We start from the raw sequence: 22,722 nt of genomic DNA, 5'->3' as shown, positions 1-22,722 counted from the left end.
CAAGCAGGGCCACAAGGGTCTTTCCCACTATGAAGAGCTTTAATGAAGTCAGGAATCCTTCCTGGAGCGAGGAATGTGAGAGGATGAGAGGGGCACCTGGATCAGAGATTCTCTGTGAGGGGTGTGTGTGTGGGGTGCGTGAACAGCATGTGCATAGAATGCATGTGATGCACAGGTGGTCCTGCAGTCGAGGGGCGTCAGAGTCTGGGACCACGCCTGGTGTGTGATGTGAGTCCAGGTGGGGAGTGATGGGTGAGAGGTTCAGGTGTAGAGTTCCGCATGTGCAATGTGAGGCTCTGGAGGAGGTGTGGGTGCGGGGTGGGGAGACCCGCGTGGGGAGACCGGGGTGGGGAGACCCGCGTGGGGAGACCCGGGTGGGGAGACCGGAGTGTGGAGACCCGCGTGGGCAGGCCAGGGTGGGGAGACTGGGGTGAGAAGACCCTCGTGGGGAGACCACGGTGGGGAGACCCGCGTGGGGAGATCACGGTGGGGAGACCGGGGTGAGGAGACCCGCGTGGAGAGACCCGCGTGGGGAGACCCGCGTGGAGAGACCCGCGTGGGGAGGCCCGCGTGGGGAGACCGGGGTGGGGAGACCGGGGTGAGCGGCCGGGTGGGTGAGGAATGGGTAGCGGCCACACCTTCGGTCTGGCATGAGGTGGTGGGCACCGCCTCAGGATGCCATGACTCGGGGGTCGGGGCGCCAAGGGAGAGCCCAGGACCCCCAGGCGGGCTGGCCTCGCTCACCTCCTGCTCGCCCGCGCTCGGTCCGGCTCGGCTGCCCGGCTCTGCCGCCTGAAGCGTGAGGCGGCTCCTCAGAATGACGCCCCTCCCCTTTCCGTTACCAGACCCGCCCCCCGAGCTGGACTCTGGCCCTCATTGGCTGGTCTCCTGGAGCGGAAGGGGCGGGGACGCGAGCACGTGACTACAGCCCCCTCAGGCTGGTCCCAAGTCCCGGCCTTGAGGTCTCATTGGCTGGTCGCCGCGAGCGGAAGGGGCGGGGCTGCCCCGGCTAGGCCCACACTCGGGTCTCTCCCGCACGGGGGGCAGAGGAGTGGATTGAGGAGTGGCTGAGGTTGAGGGAAGGTAGGGCTGAGATGAGCGGGGACACCCCGTCCTGATGCGCGTGTTCTCCCCCTTGCTCCTTGAGTGTAAGTCCGTGTACACGGGGCCAACTGCTTGACCACGGTGTCTCCAGTACACACGACAGCACGTGGCACAGCAAGTGCTGGTAACCATTGTTGAGTGAGTAGCTGAAGGCCCAAATATTTTGTCTCGCAGCTGCCGTGGGCGGCGGACATTGTTGCAGCTGGCTCACAGAAGAGGACGCTGAGGCCCAAGGAGAGGAGGCAGGGGCTCAGGTGCTTGCATCTGGGAGGTGCAGGCACTGGTTCCAGCCGAGGTCTGCCAGGCGCTCTGGCCTCCAGGCAGTAAAGCACAGATCACCAAGCAAGGCCAAGTGAGAGCGCCGCTCAGCGCTTAGAGGGGCTGCACATAACCCTGGTCAAGAGGAGGCTAAAGAGATCACTTTGGCCCCTGTAGGTCAGTCCAGGGAGCTCGGTCTTTATTTGGAGGGTGATGGGCACCTCAGAAGGGTAGTGAGCAGAGGAGTGATGTGGTGAAGAGGCCTCTCTGGGTGCTGGAGGGAGAAGAGAAATGGAGCAAGCTGTTGCTGGTTTTGGGGTGAATGATGATGGAGGTGGGGACGGGGGAGATGGTGGTCATGGTGGAGGGAAGTATGCGGAGTCAGAAGCCATTTAGACGAGGCTTGGTTATGTGGGCAGTGAGGGAGAAAGAAGGAATGGATGAGTGGCTGGAGGGTGATACCGGCTGAGATGGGGAAGAGTGGGTGAGAAGCCAGTTTGGGAGGTTGTTAACTTTGGTTTTGAATACCTTGAACTCTTTGAGATTCCTCACAAACCTGGGACCCACTGAATATTTTCTCAGGGATCCCGATCCTTATCAGACTGATTGCAGAGCAGGGAGTACAGCGAGAGTTGAACCAGACAGTTCTGGGCACAGAGTGAGGACCCGTCTCTCTCAAGGAGTCTGCTGTCTGGGCCACATCCCCTCTCCAAGCTGCCAGGCTCCTGCCCCTTCTGAACCTGGTTCTCTGGCTGCTCCTTCCTACCTGTGACCCACCTGCACATTTCCAATCATTCCATCATTTGCTTAGACTTTCTAGAGCTGATTTCTGTTATAGCACCCCAGAAAAACATGAATCAAGAATAACTCTGAGGGGTAATGAAGGCATCTTCAGGGAAGAGTAGGAGTTTACCGGGCTGAGAAACGGCACAGGATTCCAGGCAGGAGGTTTAGCAAAGGCAAGGGTGTGGATGTGCCTGCCTCCTTTAGGAATGGAGAGTGAAGTTGGGGCTCAGGGTTCTTGTGGAGGAGCAGGAGAGGCTCAGAGAAGATCAGTTGGTCTGGAATGTGAGGGCCCAGCAGGTGGAGGTGGGTGTCTGAAATACCCTGCAGGGCCCAGGCCAAGAAGGATGGGCTCTCAGGGAGTCCAGAGACATCTGTCTGGTCTGCCCATGCCCTTGTGCATCTGAAACTGGCTAATGTTCATCAAATGTTTCCTTTATATCCTGGGCACACAGCTAGACTACATTTCCCAGCCTCCCTTGCAGTGTGAGTCCTGGCCAGTGGGATGCGGGTAGAAATGCTCAGTATCACTACCAGGCTGAGTCCATAAAAGCCTCCCATGAGTGAGCCCTCTCTCTCTCCTCCATGTACCTGTGGGATGTTGATGTCCAAAGCAAACTGGGAGCTACCTGAGGAAGGCAGGACCTCCAACAGCCAAGTCTCTGAATAATGACATGCAGAGTCTTCCCCTCAGCCAGCCGAACAAGAATTAAACTTCTATTGGGTCAAGCCATTGAGATTTCAGGCTTTATCTGCTATGCTGCTAGCCTTAACAAATGCAGATCTGCACACCTGTGGGGTACTAATGCAGATTTGCATTTGGTGGGTGATCACCAGAAGTTTATACCCTGGTTTAGCACTGTGGTTTCTTCTCTTACTGATTTCCACCAAGAACAAATCAGATAAAATAATTTTGACTGAATTTTAACATTAATTAAAAGCCAGCTTATTGGAATCTGTGCTCACTGTTCTCTCAGGGCTGGGCAAGCTGATGTCTCCCAGAAGCCTACCAAATCCCAGACAGTTTCCCAGGGTGTATCACACAGGCACCCGAGAGGCAAAGGTTTGTGAAGACACTTTTGGAAGCCCAAGAAAGCTCTGATAGGGGATGTACCATTTTGTGAGCATAGATGTATTTTTGTAAGCGTCTCACGGAGACTCAGAAGAGGTTAGGAGCCTCTGTCCTGGGGATCTTCTCATGCTGTGAGGGTGCTGATCACCTTCAAAGCTATTATCAGGAGCCTGAGTCTCCTCTCGTTCAGTTTATATTTTCAAGAGTCTGTGAGGCATTCTCACCGGTGTTTCTTATAGGCATGCCAAACTCAACATTTAAAAATCGTATTTAATCACCCGGTCACCCAAACAGAAAATGTGAATTATCTTGGACGGCTCCTCAGCTTCCTGATTCTCCATCCCTTAGTTTAAGTCCCATCATTTCTCCCGACTCCGCCACCACCACGAGCAGTGCCCTCTGCTAGGTCTTCTTGCTTTTGTCCTTACTGCACCCTACTTTGTTCTAATATCATTCTGTTTAGCCAGAGTGATCCCATTAAGATTTACAACAGATTATGTCACCCTCTGCTCAAACGCCAGTGGCTTCCCCCATAATTTAGAGAAGCCAGAGCCTGGCCTACGAGGCCCTTGCTGCCCCACTCCTCCTGGCCCCTCCTGTTCCTCCCCTGACTCCATGCCAGCCACAGGCCCTCGGGTGCTGTCCCCCCCACAGCAGGCTCCTTCCCGTGTGAAGCACTGGCTCTAGCTACCCCCTTGGCCAGGAATACCCTGCCCTCAGGTACATACATGGATCACACCCTCCTCTCCTGCTGGTCCGAGTCAAAGGGCCCCGCGCAGGAAGGCCTGCTCTGCCACCCTGTCTGCAGCTGCTGCCCGCGGCTGCCTCCCCTTACTTTCCTCTTCAGCACTTATCACCGTCTGACTTACGGTGTAATCTGCTCATTCTTCTTAGCTATTGCCTGTCTCCTCACTAGACTCTAAGCCCCACAGGGAGGGATTGTTTTTGCCAGTTTTGTTCACTGCTGTATCCCAGTGCTTAGTACGCTGCAGCACTCAGTAAGTATCTGCTGCAGGGATTATTCAAAAGCTCCATCCGCTGATCCGTGCTGCCTCACTGAGCAGTGAATTTCCCGTGGACAGGTGGCGCCCTGTTCACCACTGAATCCCCAGCACAGAGCCAAGTAGAGGGTGGGTGCTCAGTAAGCACTGGTTAATAAGAGAAGGCCCGGGACTGTATCTAGTTCATGTCCGGTTCTCAGCACCTAGCAGAGTAATGAGATCTAGATTCGTTCAGGCATGCAGCAATAGTAATTCAGTACGTGCTTATACTTCCCATAATAATTTTTTTTGGTTTACTCGTAATGTTATTTTAATAAATAAAAGTTGACCTGAGGGAAGCAGCATCTGTTGCTCCAGATTATCCTGTGTGCCCTCTCACAGACATGACCGCCTGGCACCCAGACCTCAAGCCTGGGACTGCAGCTCCTCCCTATGCAGAGGGCCTCTACAGAGCTGTGCTCTAGCCCAAGGGGGTGCAAAAGGCATGTCCGTGCACAGAGGGCCCCAGGGAACAGGTGGAGGTTCTGAAGCAAGAATTTATTCCAAGTGCATATGTGGGTGTGGACAGCAGAGACCCAGATTTCAAAGCAGGTCAGAGCCTCTCACAAATGGTCTCCAGCCCTAGCCCTTTCCTTGCTGCCTCCCTGGCCTGAGCTGGAACAGGGGAAGGGCCTCCTAGTTACCCCCGCTAAAAAACACAGGTACTGGGCTTCCCTGGTGGCTCACTGGTTAAGAATCCGCCTGCCAATGCAGGGACACGAGTTCGAGCCCTGGTCTTGGAAGGTCCCACATGCCATGGAGCAACTAAGCCCGTGGGCCACAAGTACTGATCCTGTGCTCTAGAGCCCGTGCTCTGAGAAGCCGCCACAATTAAAAGCCCTCACACTGCAAGGAAGAGTAGCCTCCGGTCACCACAACTAGAGAAAGCCCGTGCACAGCAACAAAGACCCAACACAGCGAATAAATACATAAATAAATAAATAGATTTATAAAAAACAAGCAAACAAAAAAACCACAGGTACTTAACGGCCAAAATAGAATTATACAGCCGTATTTTTATTAGCATCTAGCAAGAAAAAAAAAAATCAAGATTCTCGCCCTGCGCCAGCCCTACCTCCAACACTTGAGCCCTCAAGGAGCAATGTCTGCCCAGGGAGCACCTGCTTCTAGAGGTGTCCTTGGAGCCTGGGCACCTGTGTCCGGCCACCCTGTGCCTGCAAGCCGGCCTCGGGCCCCTTCCTCCACAATGTAGGGGCAGAAGGGCAGCTGGCCATTTCTCTAGTCCTTAGCTGTCAGCCTTGGGAACTTGGAAAAGATCAGCGATGTCCAGCAGAGCTTGGCGGATGTGGTTCCCAAAGCGCTGGGCGTTCTGTGGGAGTCAAGAGCTCAGACCAACTTCCAGGTGAGCCCCCACCCCTCTGTCCCCACAAGGAAGGATTCTTCCCCAGCCAGACACACCCTGAGGGGCGACCCCTCCTCAGGCTGAGTGGGAGCAGGAGAGACTCACCGTCTCTGAGCTTGAGAACTTGCTGGAGACGTGGAAGAAGATGGTGTTCTCACCTGCGATCATGTAGGAAACCCCGTAGCCGTCATCAGCTACCTGAGGGCAGCACAAGGGGTGAAGAAGAAGAGCTGAACTGAGCCTTGAGGATCTGAAAGCCAAGCTGATGTTATCCTTGCTCTGCCCACGAGATTGGAAGGAAGGGGCCCACCCCCAGGAAACAGTGTGAAAACAGATGACCTCTGTGCCCCGGGGCTGCAGACCCCGCTGGGAGATCCAGGCCCTCATGCTCCTTCGGGAGGCTCGAGGGCACTGGCCCTCTCCAGGGGCTCTCTAGCTCCCCGACAGTGGGAGAGCTGGATTCTCTCCGTAAGCCCACTTCAGAGGGTACCCCAGCCCCCTGCAGGGTCACTCCAGCAGGGGGCGTCGACAGGGTGGGGTCCCAGCCACCTTTCTTCCTGGGGTCAACAGGAGGGCATGTCTGGGGCTGTGTTCCAGCCTCTGGTCTGACCTCCTTGAGCTCCTGCACTCTCCACTGACACCCCCAGCCCCTGGTCCTGCCCACCTGTCCACCTTCAAGACACTTACAGGGCCAAAGCCTCCGCCGGCACCCAGGTGATTGGGATACTTGTTTGGGTCAAACATGCGGATCTGGAATTGAGGGATCTGGCTGGTGGAGAGGCACCAGGGTTCTGAGAGCACCTGCAACAGGGAGGGCCTGCAGTCATATGCAGCACACACCGGCGGACGGGTGCGCAAGCCTGGCACTGTCCTGGCTGAGGATACAGAAGGGATGGGAGGCAGGACCTTCCTGACCGCTGCCCGTGGTTCCCTAGCCTGTTCTCCCCATCACAGCGTCTGCACCTCCATCATGTGACCTGCCTGTCCCTCCCCCGCTCCGCCTCCCCCCCGCCCCCCCGCTGTTCCTCCCACATCCCACACCCCTGCCTCCGTGTTGGTGTTGGTATCCATGTCTGTGTCTGGGCACTGGAGGTTCCCTTCACCTGGGTGCCCGACTCCCCTGAGCCTCTGCACGTCCCTGGGGGCGCTGCCACCACCTGACATGCCGTGTTTGTCTGTCCCCCCCACACCAACACCAGCTCTCCGGGGGGGCGCTGCTCCGTGCCAGTCCACAGGCCTGGGCGGGGTGTGGAGCGGGAACACTGACCCCAGTTGTCCAGACAGAGAACAGGCCGAGACCCGCCAGGAGAGTGCCTGAGGACGGAGGACATGCCCTTCAACACTGACCTCAGCCAGGAAAGGGGAGCTGACCCCCAGGTACTTGGAGACCACATAAAGGCAGAAGAGGTGCCTGTCAATCCCAGCCCCTGTCATGGCCAGGCGGTACATGTTCTGGTGCTTCTCAGCAGCTTTCCGGAACAGAGCTTGGAGGTCTGCTTTCTGGGGGCGGAAACGGAGCAGTGAAGAGCAGCCCTGATCCTCAAGCTGCAGGAGGCCGAGCGGTCACCTCAGCATGAGACTATGGGGGCTCACCATGTGGCGCCCCTGAACCATGGCCTGAACGAAGGCTGTGGACTCCAGGGTGCAGGAACGTACGGTCTCTGTCCGTCCTTCCCGGAACATTCTAGTCATCGAGGCTTCATAGGTCAGGCAGAACTTGCCCCTGTCCTGCGGAACACAGAAGGGTGAATCTTGCAGGTGGATCCTGGTGCCACCCCCGCCTGCTTGGTGGCCTGGGGCTCCTACCCGGAAATGCGCCAGCTGCAGGGCGACCTGCACGAAGGCATCGGGGCTGGTCCGGCACTTCTTGATGAGGCCTTTGCCAAAGGGCAAGAACTGGAAGCAGTACAACTCCACGTCGTCTGCCAGCGCCTTGGCCACCTGGTAGGAGCTCTCGATGACCGCCTGGCACTGCCGAGACATGGAGGGGTCAGCTGGGGGCAGAGCTCTGCAGAAGGACTCCAGGGTCACGTCCAGGAGGCCTGAGGGTTAGCGATGGATGAAGGCAAGGCCGGGCCGGCCTCAGTGTGCCCGACGTCCTCGGGAGGAGGAGGTGCAAAGGACGAGCTGGGGGCATCTGCAGAGGCCCGGCTGGGCTTTGTTGGGTGCAAGGTGCTCCTCGGACATGAGCTCACACCTCACGCCTCATGTCTTTTCTCTAACCCCCAAACAGTCCTGGAATCTCTGTTCTCCTTGTAGCCAGGCTGGACCCTTCCCCTGAGAGTGGGTCTGGGATGGAGGGGAGGGCTGCAGGGCAGCTCAGACACTTGTCACTCTCCCACGCCCACCCCAGGCCCTTCTTGGCCTGCACACCTGCTCAGGAATGTCCCACTGCAGCCTCTGAGGGGGGGCCAGCACAGGGTTGGGTTTGCCCAGACAGTGCCCAGTCTCTGCGTAGCCCAGGTGGAAGGTGTCGGTGCCCAGGACAAACTGCAGGGAGAAGGTCAGGCTGAGCGGCTGTCCTTGCCTCGCTGCCCCCACCCCCGCCCGCCCTGCGGGACCCCTCCCCGGGCCTGTTACCTCCCAGAGATGCCCTATGATGGGGGCGTCTGCCCACGCGTGTTCTGTGTTGAGGCCCAGCTGGCCATTCTTGAAAGCGATGAGAGTGAAGGATTTGTCGAACCACCTGCAGTGCAAGGAGACGGGGCAGTGGTGCGGCGGCCGTGGCGGAGCCCGGGAGGGCCGTGCAGGGGAGCTGGGGGAGTGGTACCTGTTGTAGCAGTTGCCGTGCAGCAGGGCCTTGCCGTACAGGCTGAGGCTGGCCTCGTCCTCGGGGTCGTAGTGGTGAAGCTCCTCATCCAGGGCCACAAAGAACGCGGCGCGCTCGATGGCGTCCAGGGCAGCCCTGTTCTTGCCGGAGCTGAAGAAGGCCCGGCGTGCCTGCGCCCACTCCACTCTGCGGGCCGAGGGCAGAGGGAGCAGGGGCCCAGCGGGCATAAGGGCGCCTCCCGCGCCCTGTGTCCCCAGCCTCCACCTGGCCACCAGCAGTTAGAGGCCACGGCACCTCCCCTCTGGCCGTTACCACCAGCGCCCCTCACAACCGCAGGTCCTGGTTTACACAGAGGACGCCGGGGCCCAGGCCTCCGCCTTGGTCAGGCCTCCGGCTGAGTTCCAGGCTGGCACGCAGAGCCCACCGCCTCTCCTCATGGCGCCGGGACGTGGGCCCCACTCACCTGCCCCCGGCGGTGAGGGCCGCCAGTCTCTCCTCCCCAGGCTGGGGTGGGGAGGGGTCGTCCAGGATCCTTTGGAATTGCATCTCCAGGTCCCGAGGCTTGAGCAGGCGGGAGCCCTCGTAGAGCCACACCTTGAAGAAGCGGCCCTTGTGGTAGACGGCCACGTGCCTGCTGTCTGTGAGGTGCTGCAGCACGTCTGTGGCAGGGGCCGTGGGTGGGCTCAGGTGGGAAGGTAGGAGGTAGGGAGCACCTCCCTCCCCCCACACCACCTGGGACGGCCCCCAGCCTCACACCAGGTGGCCAGCGGACCCTCCACCAGGCCTTCCCCCTCCCCCGGCCCCATGCCCAGCGCTTCCCTGTCTCTCATGATGCAACCACAGTCCCGTGAGGCGTTTCACAGAAGAGAAAGCCGAAGCTGTAGGAAATCACACAGACTGTCCTGGCTTAAGAAATGCGGGGGCTGTTCCGGCGGCCCTGGGGGCCCTGGGTGAGCCTGTCCTCCTCCTCAACAGGCTCCATGCGTAGGGAGCTCCACTAGGCCTCCTGCTGCTCTTTGCACAGGAGACCCCCATCCCCCACACTGTGAGCCCCCTGCCTATAAACGATAGGTGTCTAGTACCGGCCATAAACTATTTTTCGCAGTTACACGACCCTGAGGTGCTGAGGATGCTCGGTGACCAGCAGGTAGTAGGGCACCTGGCCACGGCGGGCCCACAGCTGGGAGGGAGGAGCCTCCATCCTGTGGTCCCAGCACGGGTGCCCCCTCAGCCCAGTACCTGTGTCCTTTCCCGGGATCCGAGTGGTGTTGAACATCCTCTCCATCTGGTAGGAGCACATGGGCACGATGCCCAGCGCCATCACCTGGGAGGAAGGCCCCGCAGGGCTCAGACGCAGGCCTCTTCTCCTGCTCACGCCCTCACCCCCAACACAACTCACAGGCTTGATCTCTTCACGGTCCAGTTTACGGCGATACGTGATCATGGCGTGGACAGCGTTTCCCAGGCGGGCTGCCTGCACATCTGTGTTCCTGACGAGCACTAAGTCCTATAGGGAGAGGGCAGAGCCTGCAGGGAGGCTGTGACAGGTGTGCACAGTGGCACCTCTCTGTCTGGGGTGTCTTGTCCCCTTTCCCCAGTCCATCCTGCACACCCTCGGAGGGCCAAGTACCAGAGGTGACATGCATAACTGATCACATCACTCCCTGCCCTGGCTTCCACCTGAGCTGCTTTTCCAAACCTGTTGTATTTGTTGATGTTTTGTGTATTTTTCTTTAAGGAAGGGGTTCTGTCACTACAAAACAGCTTAAAACCTCTGGTCTAGACAAGTTGTGTATAGGTTTCTAGAAGTGTGCTTTGGAAGTGGGAGAGGAAAGAGGCACACAGGCCAGCTGGCTGTGCACAACTTTGTATTGGGAGCAGGAAAAGGGCCAGTCACCAACAGTGACCCCCTGAGCTCTAAGAGAAGCAGCTCTGGATCTGCTTAAGACACACTTAAGGAAGTTCCCTGGTAATGGCATCAGAACAGCTGGGAAGTCATGGCTGGAAAGCCAGTGAAGGAACAAGGAAGGAAGTGACAGAGCCTCAGCTGGGCAGGGCAGTGAACCTGAGAAACTCTGGGAGTGACAGGGTCAGGCTATGGGGTCTGCTGGGTTCCCCAGACCCTCAGTATCCCCGTTGCCTGTAAGCTGCTTCCTATTCTTCCAGTATATGCTCCCCCCACCCCAATCTTCCCTCTCCTTCAGGCCTCGCTCCAGAACCCCCACGTGCCCACGGAAACTACCACCAGGGCTCTGAGCTGTGCTCTATGTCCTTTGCCCTGAGATGAGAGCTGGGGACAGAGCTGAGCACACAGGAACCCGTGTGGCTCTAGCTCTTACCATGACGTAATAGTTGCTATTCACCATGAGGGGGTTCCTGCCTCGAAGGTAGACGTACTCTTCCCACCAGTCGCTCACCTGCGGGTGGGTGGGAGGTTAGAGCTGGGGCGAAGGGTGGGGTGTGAGCAGCCAGGACACAAGGTGGGTGAGGGTAAGCCCAGGAGGTGGAACTCACATAGTTGGTTGCCCACCATGACTTGAGTACCAGGTACTTCTGCAGCCTGGGGGCAGTCTTCTCCTGGAATTCCTTGGCCAGCGTCTCCATTCGATAATATTCCTCATCGCCCAGTAAGTGGTGCACGGAGTCTAGGTACTGTCCAGCCCAGTTATTGTTAGTGTAAGGGCCAGTCAGCAAGAGCTGTCTCTGTCCTGACCTTCTTCCAACCCCAGCCCCACTGTTCCTCTCAAGCCAGCTCTCTGTAGGGGACAGTCCCTTATGTTTGGCTAAGTCATCTGAGTCCAGCCCGCTCTGCTCACTGGGATGCCTGACCCGGGCCCTCACCCGGTGAATTGTGGCTGGCACACTTGGCAGGGGCAGCTTGGGCAGAGATGTCTGGAAGCTGTAGAGCATGGGCCGCCGGCTGGACAGAAGGCGGACACAGATCTGGGGTATGGAGAGTGGAGAATGTTGAGGGGAAAGCCTGGGGAAAGAAAGGAAACTAGCAAACACTAGAGGAGCTGCCCCAGACCCTCAAAACCGGGACAAATCGCGCCAGGCACCAGTTCCCCGCCTGGCGGGCCCCTCCAGCTCAGAACCCAAAGTGAGGCCCTGGGGTCTCAAACCAGGTGCCTGGACCCCTCCACCAGCTTCTGCTCACAGCCCAGACTTTGGTGAAGTGGCTGGTCTGGCCGTGCATCTCAAACATCCAACCGTGGTAGGAGAGCAGCAGTTTCAGGGCTTGGCGGAAGAAGAAGATGCCCATCATCCAGACCCCCGTGGAGAAGATGGCCATGCTGAGCAGTGCCCGGGTCTGCGGGGTCCGGTAGGGGCCACATCTGTCAGAGAAGGGGAGAGGGCCGCAGGTGGTCCACTCGAGGCTAGCCCCAGGGAAATTCGGACTCTGCAGTCCCGATGTATGTGAGTCATCTTGAGGGAGGCACCAAAGGGGAAAAAACTCCCTGGACACACTCACATCTGAGCATCTGAGTGCATCACTAACTTACAGACGTAGAGACTGAGATGGTGGTAGCCCCTGGGGAGGGCTGCCCCTATGATCTCCAATGGCTATTGTCCTGTATCTGCCCAGCTCAGGAACCTTGGCCTTGGAGCCCACCTAGCCCTCTCTCATGCCCCCAATTCTTACCCCTCAGGAAGCCATCTCTGGATATAACAGACCAGCCCCATGGAGAGGTCCACGTTGCAGTAGGAGGAACCCACTGTTGCCATGACGACGACCAGCCAGCTGGTGGGGCTGCCAGGGTACACGCCCCTGAGGATGCCATTCTGTGGGCAGAAACAGGCACGCTCACAGAGCAAGAAGGACTGGGGTAGCAGGCGCATATGAGGTCTTTGCCTGTTTTTACTCCTCCACATCTGGTGGTCCCCTCCTCCACACTCCCACACCTGCAGCACCTGATTATTGTGTCCCACTGCCACTTCCTGCACATCTGTCTCCCCTCCATGCCTTGAGCACCCCTTTGGTTTCTGCACCGCTGGAGCCTGTCACTCAGCAGAGCTGCCAGCCAAGGTGGGCGTGAAGGACCTAGACAATGGGCAGCAGCTGACACCTGGCCTCTGCCTCCCTGGAAGGCTGGATTCTACACCTGCTGGGAGGAAGAGACCAGAACCACCTGCGCCCACCTTGATGCGGATCAGGCGTTTCTTCCAGGAGTTGATCCCGGACAGGTAGATGTGTTTCAGGGCCTCCCGACTGAGCCGGAAGTCGACCCCCTCTGGGGTCACCGTGAACTGGAAGGCCACAGCCTGGTGCGCTTCCGCCATCCTGGGGGTTGCTCGGCCCCTGGGAGGTGGCAGGAGGGCGCGCGGGCAGGCTCAGCGGGCTCGCGCCGAGGCCCCGCCCCCAGCCTCTGTCCGCGCGCCTGGCCCGCCCCCCTCCCCGTCCGCCCTGCGCCGGCGCCCAGCAGCGCCGAGGCCCCACCCCTGGCCCCCGACCGGGCCCCCCGGCCTCACCAACCGCCGCAGAACCTTCGCGCAATGGTGCGGGGGTCGCGAAGGGGGTCAGGGCCTTGAAAAGTTCAGGAACCCGGAAGACAGTGAAGGACGGTGTTGGGGTGGGGGCGAGAGGGGGCGAGAGGGGCCTCGGAGGCGGAGTCGATCTGGTCTGGAGGGAGGTGGGGTCTGCGTACCCCCAGCCCTGCCACGTGGGACCCTGGCAGCAGCCTCTGCCCCCCCCCCGCCCCCCCGCGCCGGCTCAGCGCCCTGGGCCGGGCTGGCGGCCCTGAGTCACCCCCCAGCTCCACTCACGGCTGGGGTTTGCTCCTGTCCGCTTGTGGGGCCCGTCGCTCTGGCCCGTGTCCCCACGTCCTTCAGGCCTGGCCACCTAAGTCCCGCCCCCATCGGGAACCTGATACGCACTCCCAAATTTGGGTTGAGAGAACAGATTGGGGGCAGCAACTAGCATCTCCTTCTCTACGTGGCGGGAATGGGGGCGGGGGGGGGGGGGGCCGGGTTTCTGCAAACCAAAGATTGCTCAAAGGTCTGGGAGCCTCGGGGGGCCAAAAGGGTCTCACGTGAGGATGGTGGCATTAGAGCTAAAAATAGCTGAATGTAGGGAAAAGGTCATCAGTGTGTCAGCTGTGCCTCCTGTTCCCTGATCTCCAGTGCTCAGGGTTGGGCAGCCCCACCCTAGGGCCCTCTTTGTACCCCATTACTCCCCATTGCCTGACCCAAGTCCTCTAAGTTATCACTTCTAAGCTGGAGCCAGGGATGGGGGAGAGCAGGGGGCTGCAACTCGCAGAATGGACCCCTAACCACTTCCAAGCCCGGATCACCCAACAGCGACAATTTTCAGGAGGGGAAACTGAGGCTCCTCCCAGTGGTCCCTTTGTCAATCTGTGTGCAATCCTTGGTGGGTACTTTCTGCCGCACCCAAGCAGGACTAGGACAAGAAGGCAGTTTATTGTCTTAAGGTACACATCCCAGGGCTCCTGCCCACTTGCCTGCGGTGCGGACCTTCTCAAACTCGGGGTGGGGAGGGGAGGTCAGCCTCCTTAACCCCAGTCTCACTCGGGCTCAGCCCACTCCCCAGGGCCTCCCCTTTGCTCCTCTCTCCAAGGTCCTGCCCTGGAGGCTCCAGGAGAAATCCAGAGAGTTAGAAGGTGGAGAGTCAGGATGAGGGGTGGAAGCGGGTCAGCTGTCCCTTCTGCTGGAAGTAGAACTGGAACCGAGACTGGGCATACTCCTAAGGAAGGAACGCGCAGGCTGGTGAGAGGCTTGGGACTAGCACCCCACCCCCCCCAGCCTGCCCACGGCCACCTGGGACTGCCCACAGACGTCCTAGAGGGCCTGAGGCCCCTGCTGCTCCCCCTCCCCACACCTAGCACACCGACCTAGGATACTTACCAAGTAACCAAATTCTATAGTGGACATGGATGCCTGGAGGATGGACCAGAGACCCCAAAAGAAATGAGATGCCAGAGCATACCTGAGGGGAGAAGGAAAAGGTGGGTTCAGAGCACATTTGGCATTGCCTGAACCCCCTGCCCTCAGGCTAGTCAAGCCCAAAGCTCTAACTTCTCCCCTCTCGTCCTAACCCCTACGCTGTCCTGACTCTTCTCATTCTCAAACTGTTCTTCCCCGTCAGCCTCCGACCTCATCCTCGCTTCCTGCCCCGACTCTGCACTGACACCTTAGCTGCAGCCCAGTGAGTCTACCTGCCACAGTCCCTCTTTCCTGAGCACCCTGCTCTACCCCTGTCCCACGCATCTTTCCTTACCGATTAGCCTCTACCAGCAAATCTGCTTCCAGTTTCTTCTGCTCCTCTTGGGAGACAGTCTCACCTTTCTTTAACTCCACCAGGTAGTGGCGAATAAAATGGAGCTGAGACAAAAAAGCAAGAGTCAGGAAATAGGGAGGCTGGGGAGCATTTCCCAAGTAACACCCTTTCTCGCCATTCCTTCCAGACTTCACCCTCCTTCTTCCTTCTAGGCCAGGTCCTGCTCCCCAGCTTCTGGCCCACATACCTGCTGTCCCCGGGTGGGGTAGTTTGCAGGCTGCGCTTTGTAGAAAGGCCACTCCTCATGAGTATAATCGTAAACCCACTCACAAAAGTGGTTCCCAATGTCAAAGCCCCTGAGGGAATAAGGTGGACACTCAGTCCCCAAATATGCTGGGCAGCTGGGATGCAGAGGTGAAGGCCTCGTCTGCTTTTCCAGGGCCCTGTGGGAACAGACCCATGGGAAGCCATCCTCTTACCCTCACCTGTAGTTATAACTGCTGTATTCAAAATCGACCAGCATGAGGCTGTCGGCGTTCTCTGGCTCTGAGAGCAGTAAGATGTTCCCTGGAGGAATGTGGTGAGGTTCTAGCCACTCCAGGGCCCTCTGGCCCACCCCCCCAGCCTCCACCCCCCACCTGAAGGTTGGAAGACTCAGACGCCTTCTCCTACCTTCCTGGATGTCATTGTGGCAAAAAACCACTGGTGATGGGGTAGAGTCTAGCAACTTCCTGCAGGGGAATAGGGGCATAGGTCCTGAGCAGGAGTGATGAAAGGAAGGTCACAGACACCCTCTAGACTAGGCCTTGACTCCAGCCCTCAGCAAACCCTGGGGAGGACCCCACTAGGTGCCTGGCACACCTCCTATGCTGTGTTCCCCAACCCCTCACCCCATCCTGCTTGCCCTCACCTGAGGTTGCCCATCTCGTCCTTCAAACTGTACATCTCCAGCAGGTTCATCTGGGGGAGGCCAGTGGGGGGCAGGTCCTGAATCTGCTTTAAGTACCTGAAGCCCAAAGAATAGGATGTACTCACTCTGCTATCCCTCCCCTCTGCCCCAGGGCAGGTTGTCCTACCCGTTCTGTCACTGAAATGATTTGTCTGGCAATCATTTGGAAGCCTCTTCTGTGAGAGACCATGCTAGACAGTGGGACACTTGATCCACTCAGCTGGAGGGTTGGACACAGCACTGGCCACATTCAGTCACAGCCTAGCGTAGTAACTGCCAGCATGAGGGTTCAGCGTGTGTGCAGGAGCCTGTGAAGAGGCCCCTTACTCACCGCTCCATGGTCCCAAATAGCCAGCGGGGCTCCTTAGTGAAAGGCATCTCCATGCCGTGGAACTGGGCCATCTTCGTGGCGATAGCTGCAGACAACACCGGCTCTCGAAGCTCGTGCGTCTTCAGTGGCCGGCTCTGCACCCAGGAACCTATCAGGGTGGTGAAGGGGCTGGGACAGGAGGGGGAAGGGTGGGGGAATGGAGGTGGGGGGGAGTCAGGGCTTGGGGAAATTCCCTACCTGGGGTGAAGGATGTGAAGGCAGACATTGGGAAGGGGGATAGGGGCTGGGGAAGGAGGTGCTTCGGGGAGGTCAGGGCCGGGCTCGTACTGGGAGGTACTGCTCCAGTCGACCCTCTGGAAAGACTCCATAGAGCTGGGGTCCCAGAGACCGCTCTGCAAGGATGGCGAACATCACACTTTCGAGGACCAAGGAGTCCACGCCCTGAAGGAAGATGGACAGCGAAGGGACCACGGGTCACAAGGGGCCGGAGGCAAAGTGGCAGACACACACAAGGGTCTGCTTGCTCCTCCCACCGCAGCTGGGACTTCTTATTCTATTGCCCGGGGGCTCCAGAGAGCAGGCAATAGTATCACAACCGACAAACTACTCAGCCCCCGAGCCTCGGTGTCCTGAAGTGCTTGGAGGAGACCATACCACCTGCCACACTTGGGTGAGAGGTCCTAAGGCCCCTGCGGCCTTTACTCCCTCCTCACCTGCAGGATGGCCCCGTACAGCCGCAGCAGCACCTCCCGGGGCTCCTCGCCAACGCTGGGCAGGTGGTCCGGCAGCGAGCAGCGGAAGAGCAGGTTGCTGAGGCCTCCGCTGCAGACCCACAGCAGGGCGCGCTCAGCCCGCCGTCCGCTCCCCCCGCCCGGCGTCCAGCCCCGCGCCCCGCGCGCCCGCGCCGCTCCCGGCCCCGCCCCGCCCCCGGCCTAGGAACGCTGTGTCCCGAGGCCCCGAGCCTGAGCGTGAGCCTGACCGCGGCCGGCGCACAGGAGGGGCCGACCCCTGACCTCCCACCTCACGGGGTCAACCCTCAGCTCCTCCGGCCGCACTCGGCGCCAGGCTCCGCCCAAGTACTCGCGGCACCACTGGTAGGCTCGGCGCTCGGCGTCTCGCGACCGCGCCGAGCCGCGCCGCCGGTTCGGAGTCGCGTCGGGGCCCTTAGCCTGCCGCAAGCTGTCCTTGGCCAGGCGGCCTCCAACAGCCCCGCCTCCGGCCACATCTGTCCCCTCTGCCGCCATGGCTCGGGCTTGGCCCCGCCAACGCCCAACCGCGCTCAGGCCCTTCGGGCGCGCTCGGCTCCTTCCGGCTGCGCTCGGCTCCGCTTCCGGCCAGCCTGCGCGGCTCGGGTCTCCCTGGCTCTGTTCGGCTCTTCGCGGCGCCGCTCGGCTCTTTCGGAGACCCTGGTCCGCGTGCTAGTTCTGAAGGCTGTGCCCCGCCCCTGCTCACAACGAAGACCAATGGCCTCTCTCTTTTGGCGGGGCCCCGCGAAAGAGAAGCCGCTGTTTGGGCCGTAACCCGGAAGCAGGAAATGGCGCGGGCCGATCAGAAGCGTCGTGAGCGGTCGGGCCCACGACGCAGCAGCATGTCACGTGGGCGAGCCACGTGGGCGGGTGGCGTGTACCGGGCTGAGGAGCCGGTAGGGCGCTGGAGGACCGTGTCCTCGGGAAAGTGCCCGTGAGGCAAGGTGGGCCTTCGCCAGGGTCTGGGAGCGGACAGGTCAGCGCGGGCGGCGGTGGCAGCAGCCCCTCACCGGACAGATTTGCCCCCGGGGCAGTCGGGCAAGCACATCCGGGAAGGGAGAGAGTGTACGTGTGACTCACATCTAAGGGATGGAGAATGTGGGGCACACGGTAGGCGCCGAATGAACATTTGTTGACGGGTAACCTTAAATCCCTCATCACCATGGAGCCTCCCTTGTCAGTTAAATTGCCCCCTGAGAGGAGGCTTGTGTTGCCTTGCTTGAGACCACTGTCTCCATGTTCTGCTCCACTACCCCTCTTGCCTCCAGACCGAAAATCAATTACAAAATCAAGCCCAGGAGGAGAGGCTCACATCTTGGAGCAGACACCTGGGGCATCATCACCCGCCGCAGTTTGAAGAGCCTTCTTGCATTTCTTGTGCGCCATGATGGAGTGGAAAGCAGGAAGATTGATCCACGGGGATCTGTGGCACTGTGGACCATGGTGTTCTTTGGGGTGAAATAGATGGACAGCTGACCTGAGTGGTTTTGATTTGAATAACGAGAAAGAAATCAAGAGTCGGTGATCGGAAAGCCAGTGTCAGTTACTGCAGTGGGAAATCATGATCCATTGCTCTGCATTTAAATCTGATCCAGTTCTGAGACCTGGAGCCCACTGGTTGAAAGGGAGGCTTGGTCTCTTACGGAAAGGATCCTACAATGCCACCATAAGTATGTAAAAAAGTATTCCTCCAATCCTTCCCCAAAGGGACCTAGCGCCTCTTAACAGAGTAACACAGTTACTTTTGTAAGAGGAACTATCCAGACCTTTCAAGGACTGTTAGATACAAGATCCGAGGTGACATGTGTGCCAGGGTGCATCGTGAGCCACCGCTTTGAGGAGAGGCTGTGGAAGTCAGATGATAAACAGAGTCCTGACCCAAGTCTTGAGGTCACGTCTCTCTGGTCCCAGTGCATACATGGGTTAATTATACCTAGCGGTGGGAAGAGCCTGTACAATGATCTCTGACCTGTGGAATAAGAATCATGATAGGGGACTTCCTAGGTGGCGCAGTGGTTAAGACTCCGCCTGCCAATGCAGGAGACACAGGTTTGATCCTTGCTCCAGGAAGATCCCACATGCCGCAGAGTAACTAAGCCCGTGTGCTGCAACTATTGAGCCTGCACTCTACAGCCTGTGCTCTAGAGCCTGTGAGCTGCAACTACTGAAGCCCGCAGGTGCCTGTGATCCACAACTGAGAAGCCACCTCAATGAGGAGCCCGTGCTCTCCACAACTAGAGAAATCCTGTGCACAGCAATGAAGACCCAATGCAGCCAATAAATAAATACATTAATTAATTAAAAATAAAGAATCGTGGAATCATGGTAGGAAGAGCGAAGTGGAGGCCTCTGAAACCCCCTCCCCCCTCCAATGCTTTGTTCCCAGTGGGATTGCAGAGATTGCTTACTCTCAAAGACATAAATCCCCACTACATCCCCTTCAATTCACCTGAATGGCCCCTGCAAAATCCAGATGGATTCAAGTAAAAGCTGGTGGACTACCACAAGCTTAGCCAACTGGTATCTCTAATCACAGCAGCTGTGTCAAGTGATGCATCTGTACTGAAACTGATTAGTGCACCTCTGGCACCTGACAATGCAATTGATGTGGTGAACATGCTTCTCAATTCCAAGTAGTAAAGAGTTTCCAAGAGCAGTTTACTTTTATATGGGAAGGACAGCCAGACATATACATTGTCTTACTTCAGGTCTGTTTTAACTCTCTTGCTTTCTGTCACAATGTAATCCATTGAGACCTTGATCACGTGGACATTCTCCATAACATTGATGAAATTATGCTAATTGGACACGGTGAGGAAAGAAGTGACAAGTGCTCTGTCCTGGTAAGACAATGCATGTCAGAGGATGAGAGATAAACCCTCAGAAGTTCTGGAGCCTGTCATCAGTGCTGTTTCCAAGGGTGCAATGTTGTAGGGTAAACCAGGCCTCTAAGATAAGGGCAGTTACTGCATCTTGCATCCCTACCACGAAGAATGATGCCTACCACTCGATGCACCTCTGGATTTTGAAGTCAGCATGCACTACACTTGGGAATACTGTTCTGACCCATTTATTGGGTGGCTTGGAAGGCTGCTGGTTTTGAGTGGGACCCAGAGCAAAAGAGGGCTCTGGTGAAGGTCCACATTGGAGGATGGGTTCCCCTGTCACTTAACAGAACCAATGGGTTATGGTGGGCTCGTTTGTGGCAGGTAAGGACCCTGTGCGGCACCTTTGGCAGGCTCCGACAGGAGATTTCTAGTGCTCACCCCTAGGGTTCTGAAGCAAGACCATGCCAGCTACAGTGAAGAACTACACACCAATTGAAAGCAGCTTCTGGCACAGGGTGGGACCCAGGTAGAGGCGGGGTGCCTTTTTATGGGGCATCAAATGATCGTGTGACCAAACCTGCCTGTCCTGAGCAAGATGCTGGCAGGTCCACCAGGCTCCGTAGCAATTCACTTCCTGATGTGAAAGGTTTGGACCCCATCCTGTCCAGAGAGTACTGGTTGTTTATAGGAAGAGGTGGCCGTGGCCCCTACGTCTCCCACGTTATTGTACCAGTGCTTCTTTCTCAGCAGACAGGAAGAAAAATTTAGGTCTGGGTCACAGATGGGTCAGCTTGATGTGTTGGTATGAGTTGAAAATGAAGTACTGCTGCATTACCGTTCCATTTCAGGCAGCTCTGAAGGGTAGTAATGAAAAGAATTCTTCCAGAGAGCAGAGCTTCGAGCAGTACACTTGGATATCCACTTTGTAGGGAGGGAAGGGAGTGGACAGAATAGTGGCCTAAGGAAGGTGTGCACATGAACTTCTGGGTCGAGACAGATGTCTTGCTCATTGGTCAGGGACCTGGAAAGAGCAAGAGGAGAATACTGGAGACAGGAAGTTCTAGGAAAGAAGATGGACCTATAGGAGTGGTCACAAGTGTGTGTATCTCTGTGCCTCATGTTAATACCCGCTGCAGAAGGGTCAGTGGGTAATAAAATGGATGGACAGATGTCAGCTGGCTTCTGTCCTTGGCTGCCCTTGTGCCTGTAAGGTGAGGCCGTGAATGGAGTTGCTGTGGTGGCAAGCTGTGCCCACCAACACAGGCTCTTTCTTATCAAGGCTTATCTAATTATTACTGCCTATAAATTTCTGACCTGTTAGCAGCATTAGTGCTGAGCTGACATGGTACCATCCCTAGATGACTCGGTGACAGGTTGGTTACAGCAGACGATTTCCACCTGGGAGAAGGATTGATTCAATCCTTACTGGAATTGACACCTGCTCTGAATGTGGGTTTGCCTTGCCTATCCACAAGGTCTCAGAGTAGCATCACTATCTAGCAGCTTAGAGGATGCACAATTTACCAACATGGGATCACGTGTAACATTACCTTGGCCAAGAAATTCATTTTACAGTGAAAAGGTCCCACATATGGATCCACCACTCCTGTAATATCCTGTACTACTTACGAGCAGCCAGTCTAACGGAAGGAAGGAATGGCCTCCTAAAGACTTAGCTAAGGTCCCAGGTCTAGGGCAGTAGCCTGAGGAGTTGGGGTATATACACTGGATCAAAGCCTAGCATATAGTGCCCCAGTGGATATAATATGTGGATCCAGGAACAAAGACACAGATCTAAGAACCAGGGGTAGGGATTAGCTGTCTCTCCCCATCATTCTCAGTGACTCACTTACAGAGTTTGCACATTCTGTCTCTGCAACATGAAGCTCTGCTGGATTAGACCCCCTGGTTCCCAAGTAGGGCACACTTCCACAAGGGAACTTCCACTGATTGCAGGGAAGGACACCTCCACTGACCCAGAATCTGCAAATTCCACCAGGTCACTGTGAACTCATGCTGGTGAACCTTCAAGCAAAGGAGAGGATAATAGATCCCTATTATTACGAGTGGATAGGATTGTTGCTACTTAATGGGGCAAACAGAAGTTGGTCTGGCATGGAGGATTCACCTGGTTCTGTCTGGTGGCCTCCATGCCAAGTGGTAACAGCAGCTGCAGCCTGCCAAGGGCTCAGACCCCCCAGGGATGGAGGTCTTGTAACCCCAGCAGGAGAGCTGTGTGACATGCTGGCTGACAGTGAGGGGAATCTAGAATGGTCAGAAGAGACTGGAGAGGACCCATATCAGTTACAGCCTGAGGAGCACATGCAGCAGTGGGGACTGTTTATTCTACTAACCCTCTTATATTCAGGCTTTTGTAAAGGTTGTGACCTTCGAGACTTCACCTCAAAGAATCACGGCAAGCATGGACTTAATGTGGTGCCTGTGTAGGTGTGTGGGGTGCAGGAGCTGGTGTCTTGACTGATGCCCTCAGAATACCTTTAGTTAGAGATGCCTCTCTGGCACCTGCTGTGTGTCTTTGAACTTCCTGCCCCAGGCCTTCTCTGGCACCACAGGAGCCTACGTGGCCTACTTGCCAGCATAGCCTAGGTCTCTGGGGGGCAGCCTCAGGGACCTAAGACCTCAGGGACTTAAGACAGGAGTCAGTGGAGGAATAGTTGGACACTGTACACTCCTCAGGAGGTCCTGCTGATGTGAAGGTGCTGTTACCCAGAGCAGTAGCTTCAGGAGCACACTCCTATGTTCTGATTCCTCCTTTCCTATCTCACTCTTCTCCTCCTTCATTTCTTTTTATTTATTTATTTATTTATTTATTTATTTATTTATTGGCTGTGTTGGGTCTTCGTTGCTGCACACAGGCTTTCTCTAACTGTGGCAAATGGGTGCTTCTCTGTTGCAGTGCACAGGCTTCTTATTGCGGTGGCTTCTCTTGTTGTGGAGCACAGGCTCTAGGTGTGCGGGCTTCAGTAGTTGTGGCACTCAGGCTCAGTAGTTGTGGCTCAAGGGCTCTAGAGCACAAGTTCAGTAGTTGGGGGTGCACGGGCTTAGTTGCTCTGTGGCATGTGCGATCTTCCCAGACCAGGGCTTGAACCTGTGTCCCCTGCAATGGCAGGCAGATTCTTAACCACTGTGCCACCGGGGAAGTCCCTCCTCCTTCATTTCTGTTTCATGGAATCATTTCCTGAAAAAAACCACTTATACCCAAGTCTTTGAGTTTGAAATCAC

General features: G+C 57.2%; 2 protein-coding genes across 5 annotated transcripts; both read right to left on the bottom strand.

The window, feature by feature from the left end:
• Positions 1–5,260: 5,260 nt before the first annotated feature.
• On the bottom strand, positions 5,261–13,240 carry CPT1B (carnitine palmitoyltransferase 1B). The gene is made up of 19 exons (XM_057741597.1): positions 13,155–13,240; positions 12,531–12,690; positions 12,034–12,173; positions 11,548–11,725; positions 11,232–11,333; positions 10,905–11,042; positions 10,730–10,807; positions 9,790–9,897; positions 9,630–9,714; positions 8,854–9,049; positions 8,391–8,576; positions 8,201–8,306; positions 7,994–8,110; positions 7,427–7,591; positions 7,214–7,348; positions 6,968–7,120; positions 6,308–6,421; positions 5,726–5,818; positions 5,261–5,587 (listed from the first exon to the last, which is right to left on the bottom strand). The coding sequence occupies exons 2-19, from the start codon at positions 12,669–12,671 to the stop codon at positions 5,504–5,506; spliced, it is 2,319 nt and encodes a 772-aa protein (XP_057597580.1). The 5' UTR covers positions 12,672–12,690; positions 13,155–13,240; the 3' UTR covers positions 5,261–5,503.
• A 555-nt stretch (positions 13,241–13,795) lies between these two features.
• Positions 13,796–17,393, bottom strand: CHKB (choline kinase beta). Of its 4 annotated transcripts, XM_057741599.1 has the most exons (11): positions 16,926–17,393; positions 16,619–16,727; positions 16,233–16,346; positions 15,906–16,039; positions 15,536–15,631; positions 15,298–15,356; positions 15,111–15,192; positions 14,873–14,981; positions 14,626–14,729; positions 14,253–14,334; positions 13,796–14,091 (listed from the first exon to the last, which is right to left on the bottom strand). In XM_057741599.1, the coding sequence occupies exons 1-11, from the start codon at positions 17,147–17,149 to the stop codon at positions 14,017–14,019; spliced, it is 1,188 nt and encodes a 395-aa protein (XP_057597582.1). In that variant the 5' UTR covers positions 17,150–17,393; the 3' UTR covers positions 13,796–14,016. The 4 variants fall into 4 exon arrangements, 3 of the variants coding, with proteins under 3 accessions (XP_057597582.1, XP_057597583.1, XP_057597584.1); XM_057741600.1 differs by lacking the exons at positions 15,111–15,192; positions 15,298–15,356 and having other exon boundaries at positions 14,873–15,068; positions 16,926–17,363; XM_057741601.1 differs by lacking the exons at positions 15,111–15,192; positions 15,298–15,356 and having other exon boundaries at positions 16,926–17,362.
• Between the last annotated feature and the right edge of the window lie 5,329 nt (positions 17,394–22,722).

This window comes from Hippopotamus amphibius, chromosome 7, assembly GCF_030028045.1.
Source record: "Hippopotamus amphibius kiboko isolate mHipAmp2 chromosome 7, mHipAmp2.hap2, whole genome shotgun sequence".
NCBI lineage: Eukaryota > Metazoa > Chordata > Mammalia > Artiodactyla > Hippopotamidae > Hippopotamus > Hippopotamus amphibius.
The sequence above is the reverse complement of the archived record's forward strand: the minus strand, read 5'-3'. Positions and strand labels throughout refer to the sequence as shown.

What these genes read in the sequence shown, in the direction of transcription:
- CPT1B (XM_057741597.1), bottom strand. Translation starts at nt 12,671, where the DNA reads ATGGCGGAAGCGCACCAGGCTGTGGCCTTCCAGTTCACGGTGACCCCA. An exon ending in AACGCCTGATCCGCATCAAG is followed by an intron (nt 12,174 to 12,530) that starts GTGGGCGCAGGT and finishes TTCTGCCCACAG; the next exon opens with AATGGCATCCTCAGGGGCGT. An exon ending in CCGGCGGAGGCTTTGGCCCT is followed by an intron (nt 5,819 to 6,307) that starts GTAAGTGTCTTG and finishes TGCTGCCCTCAG; the next exon opens with GTAGCTGATGACGGCTACGG.
- CHKB (XM_057741599.1), bottom strand. Translation starts at nt 17,149, where the DNA reads ATGGCGGCAGAGGGGACAGATGTGGCCGGAGGCGGGGCTGTTGGAGGC. An exon ending in GACTGGAGCAGTACCTCCCA is followed by an intron (nt 16,040 to 16,232) that starts GTACGAGCCCGG and finishes TCCTGGGTGCAG; the next exon opens with AGCCGGCCACTGAAGACGCA. An exon ending in TTGCTGGTAGAGGCTAATCG is followed by an intron (nt 14,335 to 14,625) that starts GTAAGGAAAGAT and finishes TTCTCCCCTCAG; the next exon opens with GTATGCTCTGGCATCTCATT.